This window comes from Protopterus annectens, chromosome 7.part1 (assembly GCF_019279795.1).
Source record: "Protopterus annectens isolate FY-2018-M chromosome 7.part1, PAN1.0, whole genome shotgun sequence".
In the NCBI taxonomy this organism is placed as follows: Eukaryota; Metazoa; Chordata; order Ceratodontiformes; family Protopteridae; genus Protopterus; species Protopterus annectens.
In genome coordinates, this window is record NC_056740.1 from 365074690 (window position 1) to 365096766 (window position 22077).

The 22077-nt window shown below is 39.5% G+C and overlaps 1 protein-coding gene across 5 annotated transcripts in view; it reads left to right on the forward strand.

The window, feature by feature from the left end:
• PXK (PX domain containing serine/threonine kinase like) overlaps positions 1–22077 on the forward strand; it is a 1650359-nt gene that overhangs the window by 925864 nt on the left and 702418 nt on the right. For all 5 annotated transcript variants that reach the window (XM_044078801.1, XM_044078798.1, XM_044078800.1 and 2 more), the window contains exon 13: positions 13532–13580. In XM_044078801.1, the coding sequence (XP_043934736.1) occupies positions 13532–13580 (49 nt within the window). The remainder of the gene's footprint in view (positions 1–13531; positions 13581–22077) is intronic.

The following is a 22077-nucleotide window of genomic DNA, read 5'->3' on the forward strand; positions in this document are numbered from 1 at the left end:
AGTGGTCCATGTTTTTGCTAGCCTTATTTTTAGACAGTGAGAGACATTTTGAACTCATGGAGTTATCCAAATTTGTACATTTGTTTTATATATAGATGTCTTTTTTTATTATTTGGGTCAGTAATGAAGAGGATTCGACTAAGTATCCCCCTGTTTCAGCAGCTGGTCGTGTGATAAACACCATCATGGGGGGGAGGGGGGATCTTCCCTTGATTTTTTAATGACACTTTCCATGTTCCATTTATTGTAGTTGTTCAAGAGATTAAATACTCTTTCAAGTGTTAGCATCACTTTTTAATGGGGGTAGGCAGTTGTCTAAATGTTTGTTTTATTTTCTAAATTGTCTTAATGTTTTGCCACTTAGAATTAACTGCATTAATTTAAGGGGTGCAGATTATGAATCAGTTTGCATGGGGTGTGACCCCATGTAAAGAAAATTGAGGTGTGCCAGTTTAAATGGGTTCAGTCAAGTTTGAGCCATATGCAAATTTTTTGGAGAGTGCAGAAAGTTAATGGTCCTTGCTTCTCTTCCTGTAGCACTGTTAGCCAGAGTAACGTTTAAGGCTAGAAACATTTGTAAAGACAATTTACACAAATAAAAAAAGGAAACGGGGAAATCTTCTGGACTTACAGAAAATAAAAATTTTTCTTGAATGTTTCAAAGAAGCAGGTGTTGGTGACCAAGGAGCTCAGGCCTGCCATTGTGAGTGAGAGAGGGATTGCACCTTTTCTGACTGTTGGAGTTGGCATTCATTCATTTATCACTCTTCAGTAGATTTGCCACTCAGATTCTGTTTTCTCCTTTCATTAGTACTGCCTCAACATAAGGTTCTTTGAGACAAAATAGCACATAGGCCAACTGCTTCACTGTCAGGGTAGTCAAAATGTTACCCAGTAGTAAACCATTTCATATAGTTCAAGTAACTTTTCCATTTCTGAATATTGGTCTCCAGGTGTGTGATGCAAGACCTAGTTCTTCTCCAGAGATAGTTTCAGAGGTTTCATGGATTTCCACCATTACCTTGTAGGTTAATTTTCAACTGCTTTGGATAGGTGCCCAGGGACTGACTGTGTTGGTAGGACAGATGGCTGTGTGAGGGCTGAATGTATATCACAGGAAGTGGACATGCAATACCGAGATGCCCAGGGTTGAAGCTCTGCAATTACTGTGTAAAATCTTGTCATAGGAATATTTCATTACCTCACAGGAGGAAGTCCATTCTCCATAAAGCAGGACTATGACTGACAAAGTATTAGGACCACTGTACAACTAAAACTGTTTCTAGGCTACCAGTGTCTTCCCCATCTCATAAAGCATCATAGTGACAAGCCTCTGCAGACATTTATTGCCATATCTATGTTTAGATGTCAAAATAGTGGACCTATGCTGTCTTTTGAACTTTTCAATAACATTTTATTTTATGTGAACAAAAACCTTACAGGATTGTTGAACTGCACTTTATTCACTTATGCTTTATTCTTTATAAGGTTTTTCTGATTTTTCTGTTTCGTTACTCAAGCATTTACGTTTGTTTTAGCCCCAGACCCTCCATAAACTGTTAAAGTGGAACATGTATTCTATAAATATAGCTGTAGGAGGATAATTCCTAACCAAGACAGGCACTGTACTTGTTTATGTTGCCTTGTTGAGCAGTATAATGTGTACACATCGGATTTGCCAAGATTTTCAAAGTCTTTAATAGAAAGTGGAAAACAGCTGTTGATATTTCATCCAATCAGGCAAGCACTTTTAGTCCAAGTCACCATCAAAGCTTCTGCTTCTCCCAGGCAAGAAGCATCTAGATGAGTATCAAATCCATCATCCCATTCTAGAAAAAAGATAGATTTCTTCCAGAGCTCCAGGTAAGATGAGGTGAAAGGGGAGGCTGCCACAGGCACAAGCTTTTAGGGGGCATGATTGGTAGGTGCTGGTGATATGGGAATGCACTTCCGGAATGGCTTTATGAAGCGGCAAGGGTATCATAGCTTTATACATTAATGGCAGTACTGCATTTGTGTTCATTGCTCAAATTAAAGAAGTGGGGGTGCCAGTTTAGGAAACCACCACAGGATGCCAGATGACCTACCTACAGTTCTGATGCCTTTGTACAAAGTCTTTTAGACAGGTCACTCCTGTTTCTTCAGCCAAATCTACACCACCATAAAAGATTATTGAAAATGTGTCCGTTAGGGATGTATAGAGTCCCGGAGGACAAACCAGATTTTTATAGAAATCAGAATGGAGGCCTAGCCAAAGCATCCTACATTTCCATTTCCTGTTACTACCACCATGGAAAATATATTTCCTTGGCTACTCTGACTTTTGACAAGCAGTCTGATGATAGGTTTCATAAAAATGCATATGCATCTGATAAGTTTGCTTTTAAGATGCTTAATTGTTTGGCTAACATGGTCAGCTACCAAAGCACATATACCAAAAGTGACAACAGACACAGCATTGAAAATGAAATGTTATTCCTGATAAAAACTGAGTCCACACACTTAAATGTCCCAGTAGTGCAGTAAATGCTTTTCAAGAGTATTTGCTTCGTTGATGGCAATAAAAAGACATGGATTGCTTGGGACTGAAACATATTCAAAGGATGTGAACGCCCATTTGTTAACGCATCAGTTTCCACAGATACTTGATATCACAAACCAGATGATGGTCTTCTGGGAGACCTGGAAAGGAAAAGGAAGACTCAAAACTGATTGCAAAAAGTTATTTCATAGCCTCCTACCTTTTTGTTCTGGAAATGTTTTAACCAATAAGAAACCACTCTCAAAGGCCATATTGAAGAAGCGAGTTCCCAGCTGCTCCTGGATTTTACAGACAAAGGGAAACTGGAGCAGAGAAGGTTCTGAATCTACCTCCCGACCCTTTCCTTGTACTTCTGAGAGGCACTTATGTACATGGTACTGCAACGTGGGAGACTATTACCTCAAATAGAAGGGTTTTGCAGATCATCTCACAAGGCTGCTCTATAGAATTTATTCACTAGCCTCTTTCCAGTACAATACCACAAAGTCCTTCACACCTGATTCTGGATATTTTGGTCTTGATGTAGTAAATGATACAAAAAGATAGAGTGGATCCCAGACTAATAAAAGAAGCAAGTTTCTACTAGATATTTTTTCTGGTACCAAAGAAGGACAACACAAGGAAATCTGTACTAGATTTGTCCAACCTGAACCAGTTTGCCCTTGCAAATAAGTTCAGAATGGTAGCCCAAAATGCAGTTTTGCTTTTCTAGAAAATAATTTCTTTGTCAGCTGTGTACATTGAAGTTACTTATTTCTGCAGTCCTAAGCTATCTTTCCGCATATTCCAAGTTGTTCATTTCCCCTTTCAGTTTACCACCGTCCTGTTTGGTCTGTTATTTCTAGCCCCAGATATATTTACCCCAGATGTTTAGTCCCAGTTTTTCCTTGCATGCAGAATGGCAGATTGTTTCCTACCCAGACATTGGAAAGTAGTAAACACCGAGGAGTAGCATCTCAGGACTGATCTTGGAGCCGTATCTGCTTGAGATTCATGTACTAGATAGATGTATGCAGTCTGGGGCCGGAATCAATCCCAGACCTAAAGATTCATATACCAGATAGATCCCAGACCTAAAGGATGAAGTTTGCTAGTAGCTCTCAGTGCTAAACAGCCAGACACTTCTGTATTATGCTGAATTGTTTGTTTACATTGTGCTTAACGTCATAAATTAATAGTTTGTGAACAGATGTATTTACATGTCATTATGCTATTTGTAAAGTAGTAGATGGCTTTTATGTCATGTAGTCCAAAAGTGAAGTACTTACTTGGAGGATGGAATGTGAAGAGTGACTGCTGTCCTGTCACACTTTCTGTTCTGTGGCATGGTAGTCCTGACCCTGTGCTGTGGTTGCCCTACAGAAATAACACTCTGAGCTCATCTTACTTGTGCTTATGCAAGAAGCAGGGTATAAGGGGAAGATGCTCGCAGGGCATGGAAGCTTTTTTGAGTGCAGCTGATTCTTGCTGTACACAGTCTTTGGGGTACAGTATGTTACAAAGCATTCACAGAGCAGTAATTTACATGCCCCTTTGCTAATGAGATGTACAGTACATCTGGCTTGCATGGAGAGCTCTGGCACTGTATTTCAGAAGACATTTTGTTTCTGCATCATAAACCTACTGTTTTTCAGTTTTACTCAGTATGACAGCACTTTACATATTATGTGAGATTCTTGAATCCTCTTGAATATTTTGTGTACTACATATTTAAGAACTAGAAATATATTCTGTGAGACTGTCTTTGCTGTTACCTGGGTGTTATATGAACCCAAGTATGTTACAGCTGTGAGAGTCTGAAATGTAAAATGTCTGTTTGCTAGGCTGTTGATGTGTTGCTCTTTTGTACGTAATTGTTACTTTGCTTATGTAATGTAGCATAAAATCCCAGGTGTTTTCTATCCATCAGCTCATTTTTTTTGGTGAAATATTTACTTTTTTATTTGGATTTTATTATGCAAAATGCATTACACTTCACACTAAAAACACATTAAAGGTTCTTTTCATTAAAGGTGGAAGTATTGTTTACAGAAGCAAAATATGTGTCATACTACTTAATCATTAGAATAATTGTTTGAGGCATGGTGATGTAATGGATACTATGGTTGCCTTACAACGTCCAGATTCCAGGGTATATCTCTGACTTCAGGTTACGTTCTGGGAGGAGTTTGTATGTTCTCACTGAGATGGAATCTTTGAGGACCACTGCATACCAAAAACCTAATTTTGCCAGACCTATCTGGTGTTTTGCCTGCCCACGCATATTTTATTAAAAAAACCTTATTAAATTAAAACTTAAGACATAGACATATGCAAACCATAATAATACTTTTTTTTCCATTGACTTAATTATACATTGCATATGTTTTCTTTCTTTCTTACAACTGCCATTCAGTCCAACATTACATAAGTTGCTCAGTTCCTGCCTTTCCTTAAACCTCACTCCTCCTGGATATTATTCTTTAAATTCTGTTTATGTCTATGAAATTCAATTCTTCCATTTTTTAAAGATCCGTCTTTCAGTGCTTTTATCACTTTTACAATATTCAGTAAAAAAAACTGCAAGTAAAACCCAGCCAAGCTAGAGTTTTCACTGTGTGATACTTTAAACCTCTTGTAATAGAGGCCCATAGGATATATGCAGATGAACCCATTAATGACATTAGGTGTTTTGGATTCATGGCTTCTAATGTCAGTGACTTTAATGGTTACATTTAGCCCTTTTACTAACCTAGTCTTCACAGCTTGGCTGGGTTTTTCTTGCAGCTTTTACTGAATGATTTGTTTGTGTGAATTTTTTACCCTTTGGTTTGGATGTTAGTTGGGATATTTTACAGCACCTTAATCCTTATGGGCATCAGCTGAGTTTAAAGACCCTGTGTTTCTAAAGTATAACCAAACTGTCCACTTTTACAATATTTAGTACTTCAAATACAATTGGTTTAGATTTTGATCCCATTTTCCAGTAATTACTTTTTTGGCAACTTACAGCTTTAAATTTAATAAAGCTTTACTATACCTAGGCAGTTCAGATCAGCTGCCCCAAGCTTAAAAGAAAATAATTTCATAAGTTACGGCCTTTTTGCTTTCCCAGTATTTCTGACAGAGTACTTTGTAGGGAATTTTTAAAATATGCCAAGTCACAACACTTCCAAAAAAAATATTTTCCCAGTTACCTCTTTCTTCCCCATGACACGAACAACATTTGCTTTCTACCCAAGGAAAAATTCTTTGAAGTCTGCTTGGGGAATAAAAATACCTGTGCAAACATTTCTGAAAAAAACAATCCTAAACCTTCCAGACTTCGATGTGCTGCCTTTCTTGAGTGGGATTCAGAGATGAATCACATACATTCCTATCACACTTGGTATGCTGCTACATGCCATCCAAAAGCACACTGAACTGTTGATCCCAAACTCTACTGTGCATTCAGTGCACCATGCGTCTCTCAACAGTCATGCTTGTCTGTGTTATGCACACCATTCTATATTTAGTCTAAAACTGTGGCAGAGGCAGCCTAGTTAAGTGTACTAGACACTGTGAGAATCTTAAAAAAGTGGTATACTGAAATTGTTTCGCCATCCTAGACACCCTCCCATTTCTACTATGCATAAAGTATGAAAGCTGAAGACAAACAGATTAATATGATAACCATTTAAATTTTCAGACCCACATTGCTGAGTCCTGAAATGTGGAGACCACAAGGAATGAAAATGAGCTTCTTTCTTTGAATCACATACCAAGTAAAAGATTGTCATTAGTCAGTATATTCCCATTTTCAATGAGACACGAGAATCTTTGAGTTTGTATATATACTTTTTTTTGGGGGGGGGGGGGGGGGTTTGCCTCTGCAAAAAAAACACGCATTTAAGAAGAAAAGTGATGCTTGACATTTGCTGCTTTCCTGTATTTTCAGCCTTTTTATTTTTTGGTCTCTGGGAGCTTGGCAATCTGAGTCTCAAGATTTCATTGAGTCCATTATTATAGCTGCTTTGGGGACACTATTCTATTGTGTGCCCATCTTATGTTAATAACGAGTGAAAAGTTTACATAACAGAGCAGTCTGTCTGTTTGTCCAGCAATTCCTGTTATTTTTAAATGGCTTCATGATGGTCACTTACTCTTCCCCGGGCATGATTTTTTTAAATTTTTATTTTCTTTTAGGGGCTGAGGGACTAATCTTTGTGCCAAAATGTCCTTTTTCAGGTTTCTTTTTACACTCAAATTCTGTACCAAATGCTGGTTGAGGGTAAAAGATGAGAGCGTTACCCAGTAACATTAAGTTAACACTCCCCCTTCCACTCAGTTGATTAACACTGTAGCCACACCAGATATTGTTTCTTTATAGGAGAGCATACAAAGAGAGCTATGTGAAACTGTGTGCGTATAAGCATCCAGTGGAACATTCAGCAGTGTCTGCAATACCATCTTCCTGGTTCCAGGGCTCTGATGCAGACGTGGTCTCCAAAACTGAATGCAAGACACAAACTGAATCACCAGTGGGGGGGTACGCAGTGAGCAGTACTGTATTATCTGTATGAGCTCATTCAAACATGTAATGCTGTCAGGCACAAAAGTGCTTGTATATGATTCAAAGAAAGAAACTCATTTTCATGCTACCCAAATTAACATGTCATTTTTGCTTCCTGCCATGTTGACCTGATGTCAGTGTTTCCATTTGTTGTGCATAATGATTGGCTGTGTAAGGAGAAAACACCATGTAGTTAGGTGGTACATACAAAGCATTGCCAATTTACATTGGCATCAGAGTAATGCTGAATAACATGTACAAATTGTTATTCATGTATAGTGTATCTTTTTATTTTAATTTAATTTGTAATTTATTTATTTGTTAACCAGGTAAGTGAACTAGTCTTCATGGACATTTTGCAGCAGTGATCCAGGCAACAAAGGCAAGGGTAAATGCAATATATATGGACAGTTTAGGGTACTCAATCAATCAGGCATGTTCTTTGGATGTGGGGAAAACCAGAGGAGTTGGAGAAATCCCATGCATACTCCACCCTGACAGTGACCAGAAATCTGAATCAAATTCTCAACACTGGAGCTTGGGAGGAGAGATCTAAACCACTCACCTTGGAGCTATGGGACAGAGACCTTAATATCTGAATCGTACCCCTTTCTAAAAAATGATCAAGGCACATTAGAAACTACCGTACATTTATTTAATATTTCCCCAGGTCCCATCAAAAGCCTGTCTAAACAAGTAGGTTTTAAACTGCTTGTAGAAGAACAGATGTCCTTCCGTTTCATTGTTGCAATTTTGATAACAATAGGGATCCCCTGCCAAGGGTGGCCTGATGTCCAGCCAGTATTCAAAAGCCTAAGGTTACTTTAAGCTACGTCATACATCACGCATATGCTTCTCGTGAAGTATAGGGCAGAAAGGGGATGTCCGGATGTACCATCCTCAGAACCTCCTTGCCACTAGTCCGAATGCCATCTTTGATTGTCAGCCTGAATGCCTGTTCCATTGCTGGTTCACCAAGCCATTCCAGATAAGTGCCTCATTGGGGTTTTGTCATATCTTATCTTATATTTTAATTTTTGTTGCTTGTAGGGTTTCATGCCATCCAAGAAGGGTAAATGCCAGTATGGAAGACAGATTCCCTGTAAAGACTGTCACAAGCAGTGCCTATATTGCATTTCCTACGAGCATACATCATGTTCGCCCTGTTAGGCCTTTGCTTTTAAGACCCTTTGTAGTACTTCTTTGGCTTTATATTTGGAGGATCAATGTCTTAACATCCCAACTAAAGACACTATAGAGGGAACTTCCTTAACCAAGGGGCAGCTGTCCATGAAGAAGGCCAAGAATTCTTGGCCAGCTTCTTCTTCTGTACAGCCTCCACCAGATGTCTCTCCTAAGGTGAGTAAAAGCCCAGTAGTCTGCTCGGCTTCATTGTTGGATTATTCTGCCATGACCATCTTGGCAGCCGATGGGGATCTGACATTAAGCACGTCCTTGGAAGCAATGCAGACTTCTGCTTCGGACATTCAGGGGAACCTCAGCTGATTATCTCTGAGGGGCTTAGGGGTGTTCTTCAAATTTTGGTCAGAGAAGAAGTCCCAACTATAATTATTGAATGCCATCCGGGGTCAGAGCCCTTTAAGTTTTATAAGGCGGATGTCCCCTTAATGAAAAAGCAGAAAACTAAGCGTATTTCTGCAACCCCTAAGGATCCACAAAGTGAATGTCAGAAGTTCACTCGGGTTGTTTAGTGCTTTGATGGCTTGAAAGCCTCCTTGAGGAGTTTCTGATCCAGGCACTCTTTGTCCCCTACTCCCCTTAAAAGACCCAGGGAACAGGATTCCTCAGAGGACGATGTGGATTCAGATGAGGAATCCCTTGCTTACTCCTCTCAGATTCCCTCTCCTTTAGATTATGGGTCTGAGGAAAAGGAATCTGCTAGTCCTGATACCCCTTTTGAGGAAATTTCTTCTAGGGATATAATCTCTAGAATGAAGGAATTCTTTAAATGGGATTCTGCTCAGGCTTCTGAGGTACAAAAAAGATGGTATGAGCTATTGCAGATGGATTCTCCCAGACCTTCTACTCTCCCTCCTGTTTTGGCTGCTTTGTTGGATGCCTTTTCTAATACATCTAAGGCTCCTGACTCGCAGCCTCCTGCCCCCAAGAAATCTGATAAGTTTTATAGGGTGCCTGAGGACTGTAAATTTCTGTATAAGTGCCCTTCTGCTGACCCCATGGTGGTTTCTGACAAGCCATCTCAATCACTTCCTTCTCCTAAGTTACTGCCTTCTGATAAAGATAACAGAACCATAGACAGGTTGGGTGAAAAGATTTATACCTCTTCTACCTTAGCTTTTAGGGTGGTTAGTTATCAGACCCATATATCTAGGTACATATTGGCTTTTCTTTTCCAGACCTGTCAGGAAATTTCTGATCTGCCAGGCTCTGAGGGAAGCCTTGTTCTTTTTCCCTGTTGGGGACTTTGTCCCAGGTGACTCGTCATTCCATCAAGTGTAGTTATGATGCAGCAGATGCTTCATCTAGGGCTGCTGCTTTTGGATTTGTGATGTGGAGATATTCATGGCTTCAGCTATAACCTTTGCCTGATGATATGAAGGCTAAATTGATGGATGCTGCTCTAGATAATAAACACTTGTTTGGCGAAGCTGCTGCTGATTTAAGTCCTTTCAGGATAAGGGCAAGGCTTTAGAGGACCTTAAACATGTGATCTGATGTTGTTAATCTCCATTCAGTCATGAATGATGGGTCTCTGTTCCGTCCTCGAAACTGACTTGGCCGATATCACAAGCTCGCCCCAGCCAAAAACTCTTGAGCTAAGTTTACCCATAGTACCCATCTCCTCAGATCTCGTTTGCCATGTAGAGAATCAATCACCATCAGATAAGGGTAATAGAGCAATGGATAGGTATGGTAAGAAGGTGTATACCTCTACCACCTTAGCTTTCAGGGCCATAAACTTTAAGACACATATGACTAGGTATGTGGGGGTCTTGGTTGACATACATGTGTCTGATTCTAAGACTTCAGCCCTTTCTTTGCTGGATTCAGCTTCCTAAGCAGCTCATCATTTCATCAAATACCACTTTGATGCTGCTGCTGATCCTTGATCTAGGGTGGTATTCCCAACTTAGGCTACAGTCTCTCCCTGAGAATGTGAAGTTGAAGTTATAGGACTGTCGTTTAGATACCCAAAATCTGTTTGGTTGTGCTGCTGCAAATCTTCGTAAAGCTTTTCAAGGCAAAGTGGAGGTCATGCAGGGCCTTAAACAAATTTTCCTCTCACCTATACCTAAATATTAGAATTATTATTAAGGCATTGTTTATGCATAAGGATCATAAACAGCTGTTAAAGGGTAAAACACCATCTAAGATAGTTTTTTTCTGAGAAACCTGCTTAGGATTCCAGGGGACAGAAGTTTTCCTTTCTGGACAATACAGCTTCTGTTTGGTAGTTGTCTTCTTGTTACCTTCAGCCAGATTCCTCTTGCCCAAAAGTTAATTCAGCGTTTCATATTTGACAAGAAATCACCAACTCTTGGGTTCCGTCAGTAGTTCACAATGGTTATTTCATAGTATGGAAGTGTCTTCCTCTCTTGTGGGGGTTTCCTCACCCCCCCCCTTTCCAGTTGCCTCATTTTCCTCCTCCTCTTTAGAACCTCTTGGCTCAAGGCACTATTCAGCCAGTGCCTCCTTGACAGAGAGGCACAGATTTCTACACCAGAATGCATTTGGTTCCCATTCTGAAAGTTCCTTCTTTCATAATGTTGACTGTTGAGTCTTTGTTCCCTATGCTTCTTCCTCAGGCATCTTTGGTGTCCCTGGACCTAAAGGATCCATATCTTCATATTAGTGTGCACCCTTCCTTCAGGAAGTATTTACAGTTCTCTGTATCTTCCTTACATAATCAGTTCTCTGCATTGCCATTTGGTCGTTCTATGGCCCCAAAGGTTCTTATAAAATGCCTAACCTCTGTCATAGCTTTTTGCTATTATGATTAGATTTATCCATATCTGGATGATTTAGGCCCACCCTCCGCAAATTCTTCTGCAAGACCTAGAATTCCCACAGTTCATTGTGAACTACTGACAGAAACACAGTGTGGTAAAGCTAAGTAAGTGATTCATCACAGCAGAGACATCTCAGGACACAAATTCCACCCTCTTACAAGCCAAATTATTATTGATAAATCATTTTAACTTTTTTTTTTGTCCAGCTAAGTCTGTTTGCCATACAGTGGCTTGCCATCCAACATCATTTGCAACCTTTGCCCTTCCCTCTTAATATTTAACAAACCAGGGTCATGCTGTTTTAAACACATTTATTTTTATTCGTTTGTCTTTAATGTGTATGCATGAGCTAGATCAAGAAAAAATAAAATATTAATAAATAAATAAATATCAATAAATACAGTCTGTGAGGGTTTAGAGGTTCCCATTGTATAACAGATAATCTTTGGTAATCTTTGGCACCCATAATTGCAGGGGAGACCACTATGGTGATCAAGTCAGTCAGGTCAACATCCAAGTAAGACTGAAGTATGCTAGGTGGAAATCTGACCAAGATGTCAGCTCCACTGACAGTTTTGTGGTGACCTTGCACCCATCTGGAAACCCAGTTCCAATGTGTACTGTTCTGTATGGGTCTTAATGGTATCGACCTCAGAAAACCCCAGACCTTCCATGGTATGGAAGAATTTAGTAGTGTATTGTATGCATTTCTGATGTACTTGTTTATTTGCACGCTGTATACAGAACCGTTTTATTGTCTTACTTTTTTGTATTATGTACCATGTTATTTTTCTGTTTAATGTCTAATTTGTTATGACTTTGGAGCTTTTCTTTCTGGGTCTCAAATGTCATTTTTTTCCTTGCCCAGTTGGAGTATCCTGGTAAACAAATGCAGTAAATAAAACTGATCCAAATTATCATTAATCTTGAGGATAAAATCCCACAAAACCAATCTTCTTGGTGACTTCACCACTAGGTCATTGAGGAAATCGGCATAGTCTTGAAGGAAGATCCGATTCCTGCATTAAGCCGTAAACCAGGAGAAACATATACCATTCGAATGCCCATTATGCAGTCAAAGGATCCTGTCAGTCCACTGGGGGTCTTGATAGATTTTATATTTGGATCTAAAATATACCCCACCACTTCTGTGACCCTTACTAGAGTTCTAAATCATGTTGAAACCTGGCAGAGAAGGAGCTGCCATTTGTAGGCTGTGAGAAACATCCATACCACATAGATTGGTAGCAATGGATCAGAAATCAGATCAGTCTTGTTACTGATCTTGCATTGTGCAACATAGCCCTAGAGAGCTTTTTAGTATGGGGAACCTAGCCCATTTGCCAACAGAATTTCTGGCTACTGCAGTTAATGTAACCAGGCAAGGTTCCACACTTGATCATGTATGTATATGGATCTTTCAGAGATTATTTTGTGCCGTATCATAACACAGTGTCCTTCTAGTCTCATGTTGCAGTATTTCAAACTCTTGGGTTTTCCTCTCTTGCTACCCAAACATCTGGCCAGTATAAAAAAGCTTGTAGTCACTGCCAGGTACGTAGGACTTCTGACATTGGCCTAGAGATCATGGGCCATAACAGTGACATCTGGACATACTTTTCCTCAGAACTGAATGCCCCAGTCGGACCCCAGTCCCAGGATAACTCTATAGGCTTTGTGCCATCCAAGAAGTGTCAGTTTAGATTGAGAGAAGTGGGTAAGGCGGGGGGATGAATACTGCAACATGGAAGAGAAGGACATCTATGGTTATGGTGAGATTTTACACAACTATTCTGTGTCCTAGTCTCATGTTGCAGTATTCCAAACTCTTGGGTGAGTGCCACAGCTCACAGAGAAGAAGAGGGTGGTGATATGGCGCTACTCTTCACAAAGCCATGCAGGATTGCCCTAGCAAGCCACGCTTTGGATGTGGAGACATGATCCAACTTGTAGTGTTTAGTGAAGGTATGGACAGATGAGCAAGTAGCTGCCTCTAGGATGGAAGGCAGTGTCCAGTCCTTTGAACAAGGCCCCAGTTGAAGTCTTTAAGATTGTCTTTCTCATGCTGTGATGTCCGTAAGGTACATGTACATAAATGTGCGTATAAAAAGGTAATAGGGTTGTGTGATACTATTCTTACTCTTTTCATTAGTTAACTGTAACTGAAACATCTCTGCAGATTAGTTAGTAATGCTAAAACATGCTAAAAGTTATATTACTTTTCTCCTGTAATGCTAATCCTTTCTTTTAAACTTAATTCAGTGTTTACATGCTAATTTTTCTATCACATCCAGGTCTTTCCTCCCCACTATCTGAATTATATCCCATCTCTGTACCTGCCAGGGCATGGGGTACCTGTCTAAAACATAGCTGATATAAGTGTAACTAAATGCCATTTAGAAGTTGACAAAATTTTGAAAAAAAATTTGTAACATTCATTGCTGTATTTTTCATTTTTTTTTTCAGGTTATTCAGTGATGTTCAGTTGTTCAATTCCGAGAAACCTCAGTTCAAGGTAATGTAATGGTTAAACATTGTACTTGCATATACAACAGCTGTAGGATGACTGGGATTCAAGCTTGAAACAAAAATGTAGAGTGTATGCTGTACATCATATCATCTAGCGAACAATATTATTACTGCATATGTTACATAGTGTAAAGCATTGTTGGCAATGTATTGTAACTTCCAATGAAATAAATTAGATTGGTTCACTTTAAGCAGCATTGGTACCAAAGGATTTCTCATTGTAATTTGCAAACATTAAGACAGCAGACAAATAAATGCTTCACCCTTATTAGGGGTCATCACTGTACCTTGGTCAAGTCCTGACCTAATAAAGAGGCAGCCAATGCTATAAAGCAGGAAACGGTATTCTCGCAAATAGAGAGTTATTAACTGCAAATTTCAAATCAAGAGAAAAAAAAATGAAAAGAACAATAGCTTTGAGAAAAGGTTTTGCCACCAAGGGCACATGCCAAACAAACAAATTCTGAGTAACATTACTACGAACTTCTCGTGCATGGAATTATAAGCAAAAGGCTCTAGTAGCAGAAGCAGTATAAAATGGACTAACCAAGTAAAGTACATTATTGCAAAACTTAGATCAGAAAAAGAGCTGTCAGATAAAGGGTGTACATACAGTTGTGTAAGTTGAAATTACCTTAACAGTAGATGGTCGAATGATCACTGCTGCAGTAATCTTAACTGTATGGGTTGTATCATGCCAGGGATATAGCAGTTGGCCTGCTTCTAAAGCTTTAGGACACCTTCCATATGCCCAAACTGTCTAAAGCTGAGCTGACTAAATGGCAAGTTTGGGTGTATAGCCCTTCAGAGCTTTCCTGCCAGCAGAGAGAGGGAGGCTGTACCCCAAAGGGACAATGCTAGGAACAACAAAAAATAAATATGCACACCCTGGCATAAAAAACACACCAAAATACAAGGGAGATTTGGGCAGAGTGGCAGTGCTCATTCAAACATCTATTGTTACAGTAAGTTTAACTTACACAACTGTACTGTGTTCATATTGGTCACTGCTGTACTATCCTTAGCTGTATGGGCAGATTACCTTAGCTAACTACACTTGGGAGGTGTTGAAGGAGGAGTTCGGGAGCAAAGCTAGACTAGGAGAAGGAATCAAGCTTATAATGCTTTGTAGAAGTATGTACAGAGGACCAAGTAGCAGCTTCTAGAATACTTCCAAAATCCATTTGTTTCCAATAAGCCATAGATGAACTCAAGGCCCCAGTAGATTGGGCCTTGTCCCTGTGTGGAATAGCTTTGTTATGGTGAGTATAACAAAGGTAATAGCCTTAGACAAACATATTAAAATAGTTTGTTTTGACACGCATTATCCCTTCTTCTCACCTTTATAAGAAATTAACAATTTATCCGAAGTTCTGAAAGATTTAGTTATTTCAGGATAGTATCTGAGCTATCTGTGGACATTAAAGGTACGGGTTATACTTTCTCCGTCATTTTAAGGTTCAGTAAAGAAAATAGGGAGATGAATAGTTTGGATTAACGTAAACTCAGATACCACTTTAGACATAGAAGGATTAGTTTTCCAATAAGTCCTGTCCCTCTGGAAAATGACATAGGGTTGACTCACTATAAGAGCTTGCAATTCACATACCCATCTTGCAGAGGTCAGAGCAACAAGTAAAATTGTCCTCCATTTTAAGAACCTCAAGTTAGCCAGATTAGCTGATTCAAATAGAGCAAATGTTAGCTTTTCTAACACAAAATTAAGATCCCAAGGAGGGGCCACTTCATATTCTTGGAGGTAAATTATGCAAAACTCCTTTCAAGAACATTTTGATGAGACTGGATTCAAAGAAGAGGGTCTGTGGGCAAACATGCTGAAGTGGCTGCTGTATGAACCATGATAGAGAATAAGTAAGGACATATAATAGTAACTCACACAAGTAATGTAAAACCAGAGTCCGACTACCCCTGAATGGGTGCTGGTTATGTTGTTGGTACCAACTAGAAAGCATTTTTCATTTGTTAATATATGACTTTCTAGTAGCAGGCTTTTTTGCCTCCGTTAGTACCTGCTGCATGCCTCAGTAAACAAATGCCTAAAAAGGAATTATGACCCTGTAATCCAGGCAGTCGTTTAGGGCGACCACGGTGGTGCAGCGGTTAGCATTGTCGCCTCACAGCGAGAGGTTCCGTGGTTCGATCCTCGGCTGGGGTGCTTTCTGTGCGGAGTCTGCATGTCCTCCCTGTGGTCGCGTGGCTTTCCTCTGGGTGCTCCGGTTTCCTCCCACATCCCAAAGACATGCTGTAGGTGGATTGGACACTCTAAATTGGCCTTAGGTAGGTGTGTGTGTGTGTGTGTGTGTGTGTGTGTGTGTGTGTGTGTGCCTTCTGTGGAAGGTTGGGCTGGCAACTCGACACTGTAAAACTCCACTGCCAATCCTGTGCGGACATGTGATCCGCTGTGGCAACCCCTAACCGGGAAAAGCCGAAAGAAGAAGAAGAATCCAGGCAGTCGTTTGAAGTTCATTGATGTCAGGGTGTATCAAATACCCCTGTTCTTGTGTGATTATATCCAGTCTGTGAGGAAGCTTGTGGTAATTGCTGCTGGCCATTTCCGAAAGAAGGGAGCACCAGAGTTGCCTGGGTCAAAAATTACTCACCACAGTGCTCTGAATCTTTAGTGGAAAGGGTGGAAAAGCATACAGGAACATTTCTGTCCAGGGAAAATAAAAGGCATCTGTCTTCCAGACGACTTAATGGAGCCTTTAAACAGAATCTTGACAGTTGATTGTTCAGAGAGAAGGCAAGGAGGTCTACTTGAGGAACTCCCCACAGATTGAGCTAATCTTCGAAGATTTCCTAATCTAGTTTCCATTGATGAGGGTCTGCCGTGATCCTGCTCAGTTTGTCTGCCACACAGTTTAGCTCTGATGGAATGTAGAATGCCTGTAAAGTGAGACCGTGTAGTGAAGCTATATGCCAAGCTGACATGGCTAGTCTGCAAAGGGCATGCAGCCTGGTTCCCCCTTGCTTTTTGATGTACATGACTGTGGTATTGTCCATGACCACTTGAAGAGGTCATGGGTACCAAAGATGGCTCAGAGGGTTGTGTCTTGATCAGGCCAAGCATCTCCTTGGTATTTTTGTGCTTACATCTGTCTTTGGTGTCCCATACCTCCTGCAATTGTATCCCTCCTGAACTGCTCCCGAAGCAAAGTCCAAAGTGTCTGTGGTTACTGACTGCATTGGAGCAGGGAGGGGAGAAGGGGAGACTTGGATTTAAAGATATCTATTCTCTCCACCAAAGGTTGTCTATTCTGACAAACTCCAAGACTGGGATATGAAAAGATAAAGGGTGCTGATGCTGTGACCAAAGATATTTTAGATACCACTTTCTCATGTGGAGCCTTGCCAGAGGTATCATGATTTATTTTTATTTTATTTATTTATTGACATTTGTTACCCGGGTTTGTCCAACTGGGCTTGTGGCCCATTTTCAGTGGAGACCCGAGAAGAAAAGCTCCAGTAATGCATTTTAAACAAGTACAATTTTAAACAATATTGATATAATAGCAGTTATAGCAAAAAGATTCACATATGTTGGGTTACATGCATAAAGTTAAAGTTGCATTAAAAAGAAGCTAAGTAACAATTTTACATTGGTATAGTTAAATAGGTCAACAATAAAAAAATTTGTTTGTATAAAATTATGCAAATGCATAGTAGCCACATTGGAGAGAGAGGTGTAATGAGGTACTAAGTATGGTCCTTTTGAGGATACATAAAGGGAAGGAGCAAAAAAGAATTTCTGAGACCCTGAAAGAAAATCTATCACACAAGATGAGGAGAAAACACTGGCTGGGAAGAATCCTTCAGCTGTTGAGCAAAAAGCAGTTCAAGCTTCAGCTTTGGTGCAAGACATGGCTTCCAGTAATTTACAGGAAAAAGTAAGTTAAATGTCCTCAAAGCTGATTAAAATAACCAAAACACTGAAGGAGTATGTCAACTTTAATAAAAGGCTGGAAAAAAAGTAAGAAGCTTTAAACAGATATGCAGATGAACTGATAAAACTGCAAAATTCAGAGGTAGAAATGAAGAAAAGGCTAGCTGAGTGTTCAAAAAGAGATGTTCAAAAATAATAGAATTAGAGGACACAGCATGTAGGGAAAACCAGTGATTTTCTGCTGAACCAGAGAAACTGGAAAGAACAGAATGTATTAATTTTATTAAAACACAAATAAGCAGCTGGACTGGTATTCCACAGCAGGAGTTGTTAATTCAAAGTGCATATCATGTGTATGCACCAGACCTGGCCGTGAGAAAGCAGTCAAGACCGTTAATAGTTCAGCTGCAATCCTACCAGCAGAAAAAGTTGATTCAGACAAAACTGTGGCAGAAGGACAAAGTACTAAAAGTTGGAAACAGTAGAGTGTTTGGAAAATGATTAGTCACTGTACACCAGGCAGAATAGAGGTAAATTTATTCTAGCAGTCGAGGAATGTTGAGAAATGTGTGAAATTTAAGCTGTTGAATCCAGTTATCTTCAGAATATTTTTTCCTGGAGGGTCAAAGTCATTTATTTTTTTATGCAGAACATGCTGAGGAGGCAATGCAAATGACTGGACAACAAAAAGTGAGCTGTCAAACAGAAGGGGATTGTGCTTCTTATTTTTCTGATAGTAAATCTCAGAGAGACTATGCCAGTAAAACCTAAAATGCCTGCGAGATCAAATTCAAGGATGTTTGTACCCCTGGTAGGAGCCTGGACCAACTATTCCAGGATGTTAACAAAGTTTAGGAATTGCTGAGCTTGTGCATTAGAAGTGGTGTAAAATTGTCAATCTATAGAAGGGTAGTTGAGACACCCCATGAAGATCGTATTGGGTTAAACATTGAGATAGGTAGTATGGATTTCCTGGGACATGGAAGGAGACCTGTAAGTTATCATTAATAACTGATAAAGTTCTACCACAAGGTCACAGGGTAGTGAGGGAAAGGAAGGGGAGAAATTGAATACCATCATGGAAGTATCAAATAGAGAAAACTATAAAGCAATTAAGACAAGAAGTGTCACTGTTAGATGATTATAGAAGAGGGAATAGATAAACAAAATTGCTAAGAAAGATAGATGCGATTAAAGCAATGCACAGTATTAGAACAGACCAGGATCTATCATGCACTTTCGCAAATTATAAACTATGAATTTCAGCACAGGCGGAAAAACTTAGAAGATACACAGATAAATATAAGGTAAAAGTACAAAATAAGCAATTTATTGATGACCTAAAAAAGTTTTACAGAGAATTGGGAAATAAGGTAAAAGGAATTGAAAGACCGCCAAAAAGTGGGAGTAGATGCATTTTGGAGAAGTATTTATGAAGATCCTGTGGAACATAACAAAGATGCTAAATGGATAGAAGAAATAAAAGAAAGAATAAGAAGTTTAAAGGTACAGGATATGAAATGGAATGAAGTAACAGCCAGAGAGATTGAAACAAAGTTGAGAAAAGCCTCTAACTGGAAAATCCTAGGCCCAGATGCAGTACCTAACTTTTGGTTAAAAGTATTAACATCTTTGCACAAGAATTTAGCCATGAGTAAGAACTATTTATATGCGCACCCCAAACGGACACCACGCTGGCTATCAACAGGCAAAACAATGCTCTTACTTGAGTGAACCTGCAAGCTACCTAAAAATTATAGACCAATAATTTGCCTTCCAATGACATATAAACTATACACAGGAATTGACTCCAACAGAGTTTATAGTCATCGTGAAGAAAACTCAATTATGGCAGTAGAACAACAGGGCAATAAAACTAAGTCATATAGAACAAAGGATCGTTTGTTGTTAAATAAAGTTATAGTGGAGAACTGTAAAAAGGGAAAGACTCTAAGTATGGCATGGATTGACTGCAGAAAAGCATTTGATGGTATCCCACATTCATGGATAAAAGAGTGCTTAAAAATTTATAAGATACACCCTACACTGATTAGCCATGCTAAAAGACAGATTATCCTAGGGATAAAAATTCAAAGGGGGATATTTCAGGGTGACTGTCATCATTGCTATTCTGTCTTGCCATTAATCCATTAAGCTGTTTATTTAACAGCTTAGGCCAAGGATATAGTTTGGCTCCTAGAAAACAACAAAGTCTAATGATTTCTCGTCTCTTTGTCGATGATTTAAAACTGTATAGCTCATCAGATGAGGAACTGAAAGCACAACTGCATGTTGTCAAAAATGTTCAGATGGTATTAGAATGTCATTTGGTCTTGATAAATGTGCAAAAGCAACCTTTAAAGCAGGAAAACTGTAGCACCAGGAAAACATCAGTTTGGGACAAGAATGTGATATAAAAGAACTTGAGCAAGAGGGAGTGTATAAATACTTAGAAATTGATGAAAGATCAGCAATAAAACATGAACAAATGTGAATAAAACTCAGTAAGGAATACTTTAGAAGACTTAAATTAATCCTGAGAACAACATTGACATCTAGAAACAAGATACAAGCTATAAATCAATTTGCTCTTCCTATCCTAACTTACAGTTTTGGAGTGATTGACTGGCCCCAAAAAGTGTCACATAGATTAGGTATTAAAACAAGAAGGATGTGCCATGCTCACCAAATGATTTATAAAAATCACTGTATACCAAGATTATATATTCCCCATTCCAAAGGAGGGAATGGCCTCCTTGAAATTGATTACATGTATAGATCTGCAATCGTGGAACTCCACACATATCTACTACCCTCACAAGATCCAAATGTAGTGAAGGATTTGAAACATGAGAATAAATCTAAGATGACTTCTCTGCTCAATTTAGCAGAAGCATATTGACGTCAAGCAAGAATGGAAATCAAACCAGAAGTAGATAAAAACCAGGCAGGAACTGAATGTGCCAAAAATAGAAAAGAAAGAATATAAAGTGAAGGACCAGATGAGAAGGCAAGAAATGTGGAAAAATCTTAAATGTAGTTGCAAGTATAGAAAACTTCTTGAAGAACCTCTTGTTGATCAGGAAGGAGTGCAGGAATGGTTAAGGAGAGAGGCGAATTCAAACCAAGAAATGAAAGGTTAATATTAGCAGCCCAAGATAGTGAGGTACATACACGCTGGTTTATAAAGTCCATTGAACATGTGGGAGAAACGGACAAATGTAAGTTTTGTAAAATCGAATTGGAATCTGTCACTCACTTTATTGCTGGTTGCGAAACACTAATGGCAGAAGGACTGTATACTGAAAGGCATAATAATGTGGTGAGACTGTTGCACTGGGGATTGTACAAACATTATTGTATTGAAGAAGTTGAGAATCACTGGAAACATGAGCCACAAAGCACCACAGAAAATGATGGTTAATATCACATGGGATCACCCATTACCAACAGTTCAAAAGATAGGTGCTAGAAAACCGAATATAGTGGTCCAAGAAAAGAAGACAAAAGTAGCATTGATCATTGAAATCGCCACACCCAGTGACTATAGTGTCTTGCGTACAGAGAGAGATAAAGTCATAAAATAGGATCTGCAGGCAGAAACAAAAGCAATGTGGAAGAAAGATACCCAGACAGTTCCAATAGTAGTAGGAGCAACGGGTCTTATAAAATAAATTTACAATCATATGTAGATATGTTTCAAATCCATGTAACCCCGTACAAATTGCAGGAGTCATTACTGGGCACATTTGTGGGTGCTGCGAAGAGCAATTTTGGCTGACATCAAAGTTTGAAACAGTACTAGTTTCATGAACTTTTAATCGTACTTTGACTTAGAAATGGGGTCCATTCCGGTCATGGTATTTGAAACCCAAAAGACTCCTCCACCGTTAGTTCCCTCCTGTGCAATAGTTGGTCTAAAGGTGTGAAAGGCATTATAACCTTGCATTGCCGAAGTACTATGCACAACTTTAAACTATGTCTCCATTCCAAACAAATGTTTACACATTCCACCAAGGAGAGGAAGGCTTGTAGGAAGTGGAGTTTCTTGTTAAGACTTCTGGCATCTATAGGTTTATAGGCGTTTACTGGGCTATTGACCTGAAGGGCATTGTAAGCCTAGCTGTGTGTACCCAGTATACTACTAGAGAAACCCAATATAAAGGATGTTGCCTAAACTCGAGAGCTTAGTTAGTAATGACTGCCCATATCTGGGAAGGTCATTGGTGAAATCCCTGGCAGGAATTTACAGTTTCCCATCCTGTCATCCAGGATATGCTTAAACAGGATCATAGAGGGGCTTTGCTTAATGTGAACTGGGTGCCTATTCCAGAGGTGCAGCAACCTCTGAGAGACATATCTGTTTCTCTAGCAGGTCCTATTTATGTCACAGACCAGGTTAAGCTCCCTAGAGCAGGTGACCCTTGTCCCATTTGACTTGCGGATGTGCAAGCATTTTCATTAGGCTTGAATCTGAGATTGCTCTTTAGGTCAAGCACAAGTGTCCTCTAAGTAAGTCTGTATGCCACTGAGTCCAGTGTCAGTGACTTCAGTCTCTCAGTTTATGATGTGCTGGAGA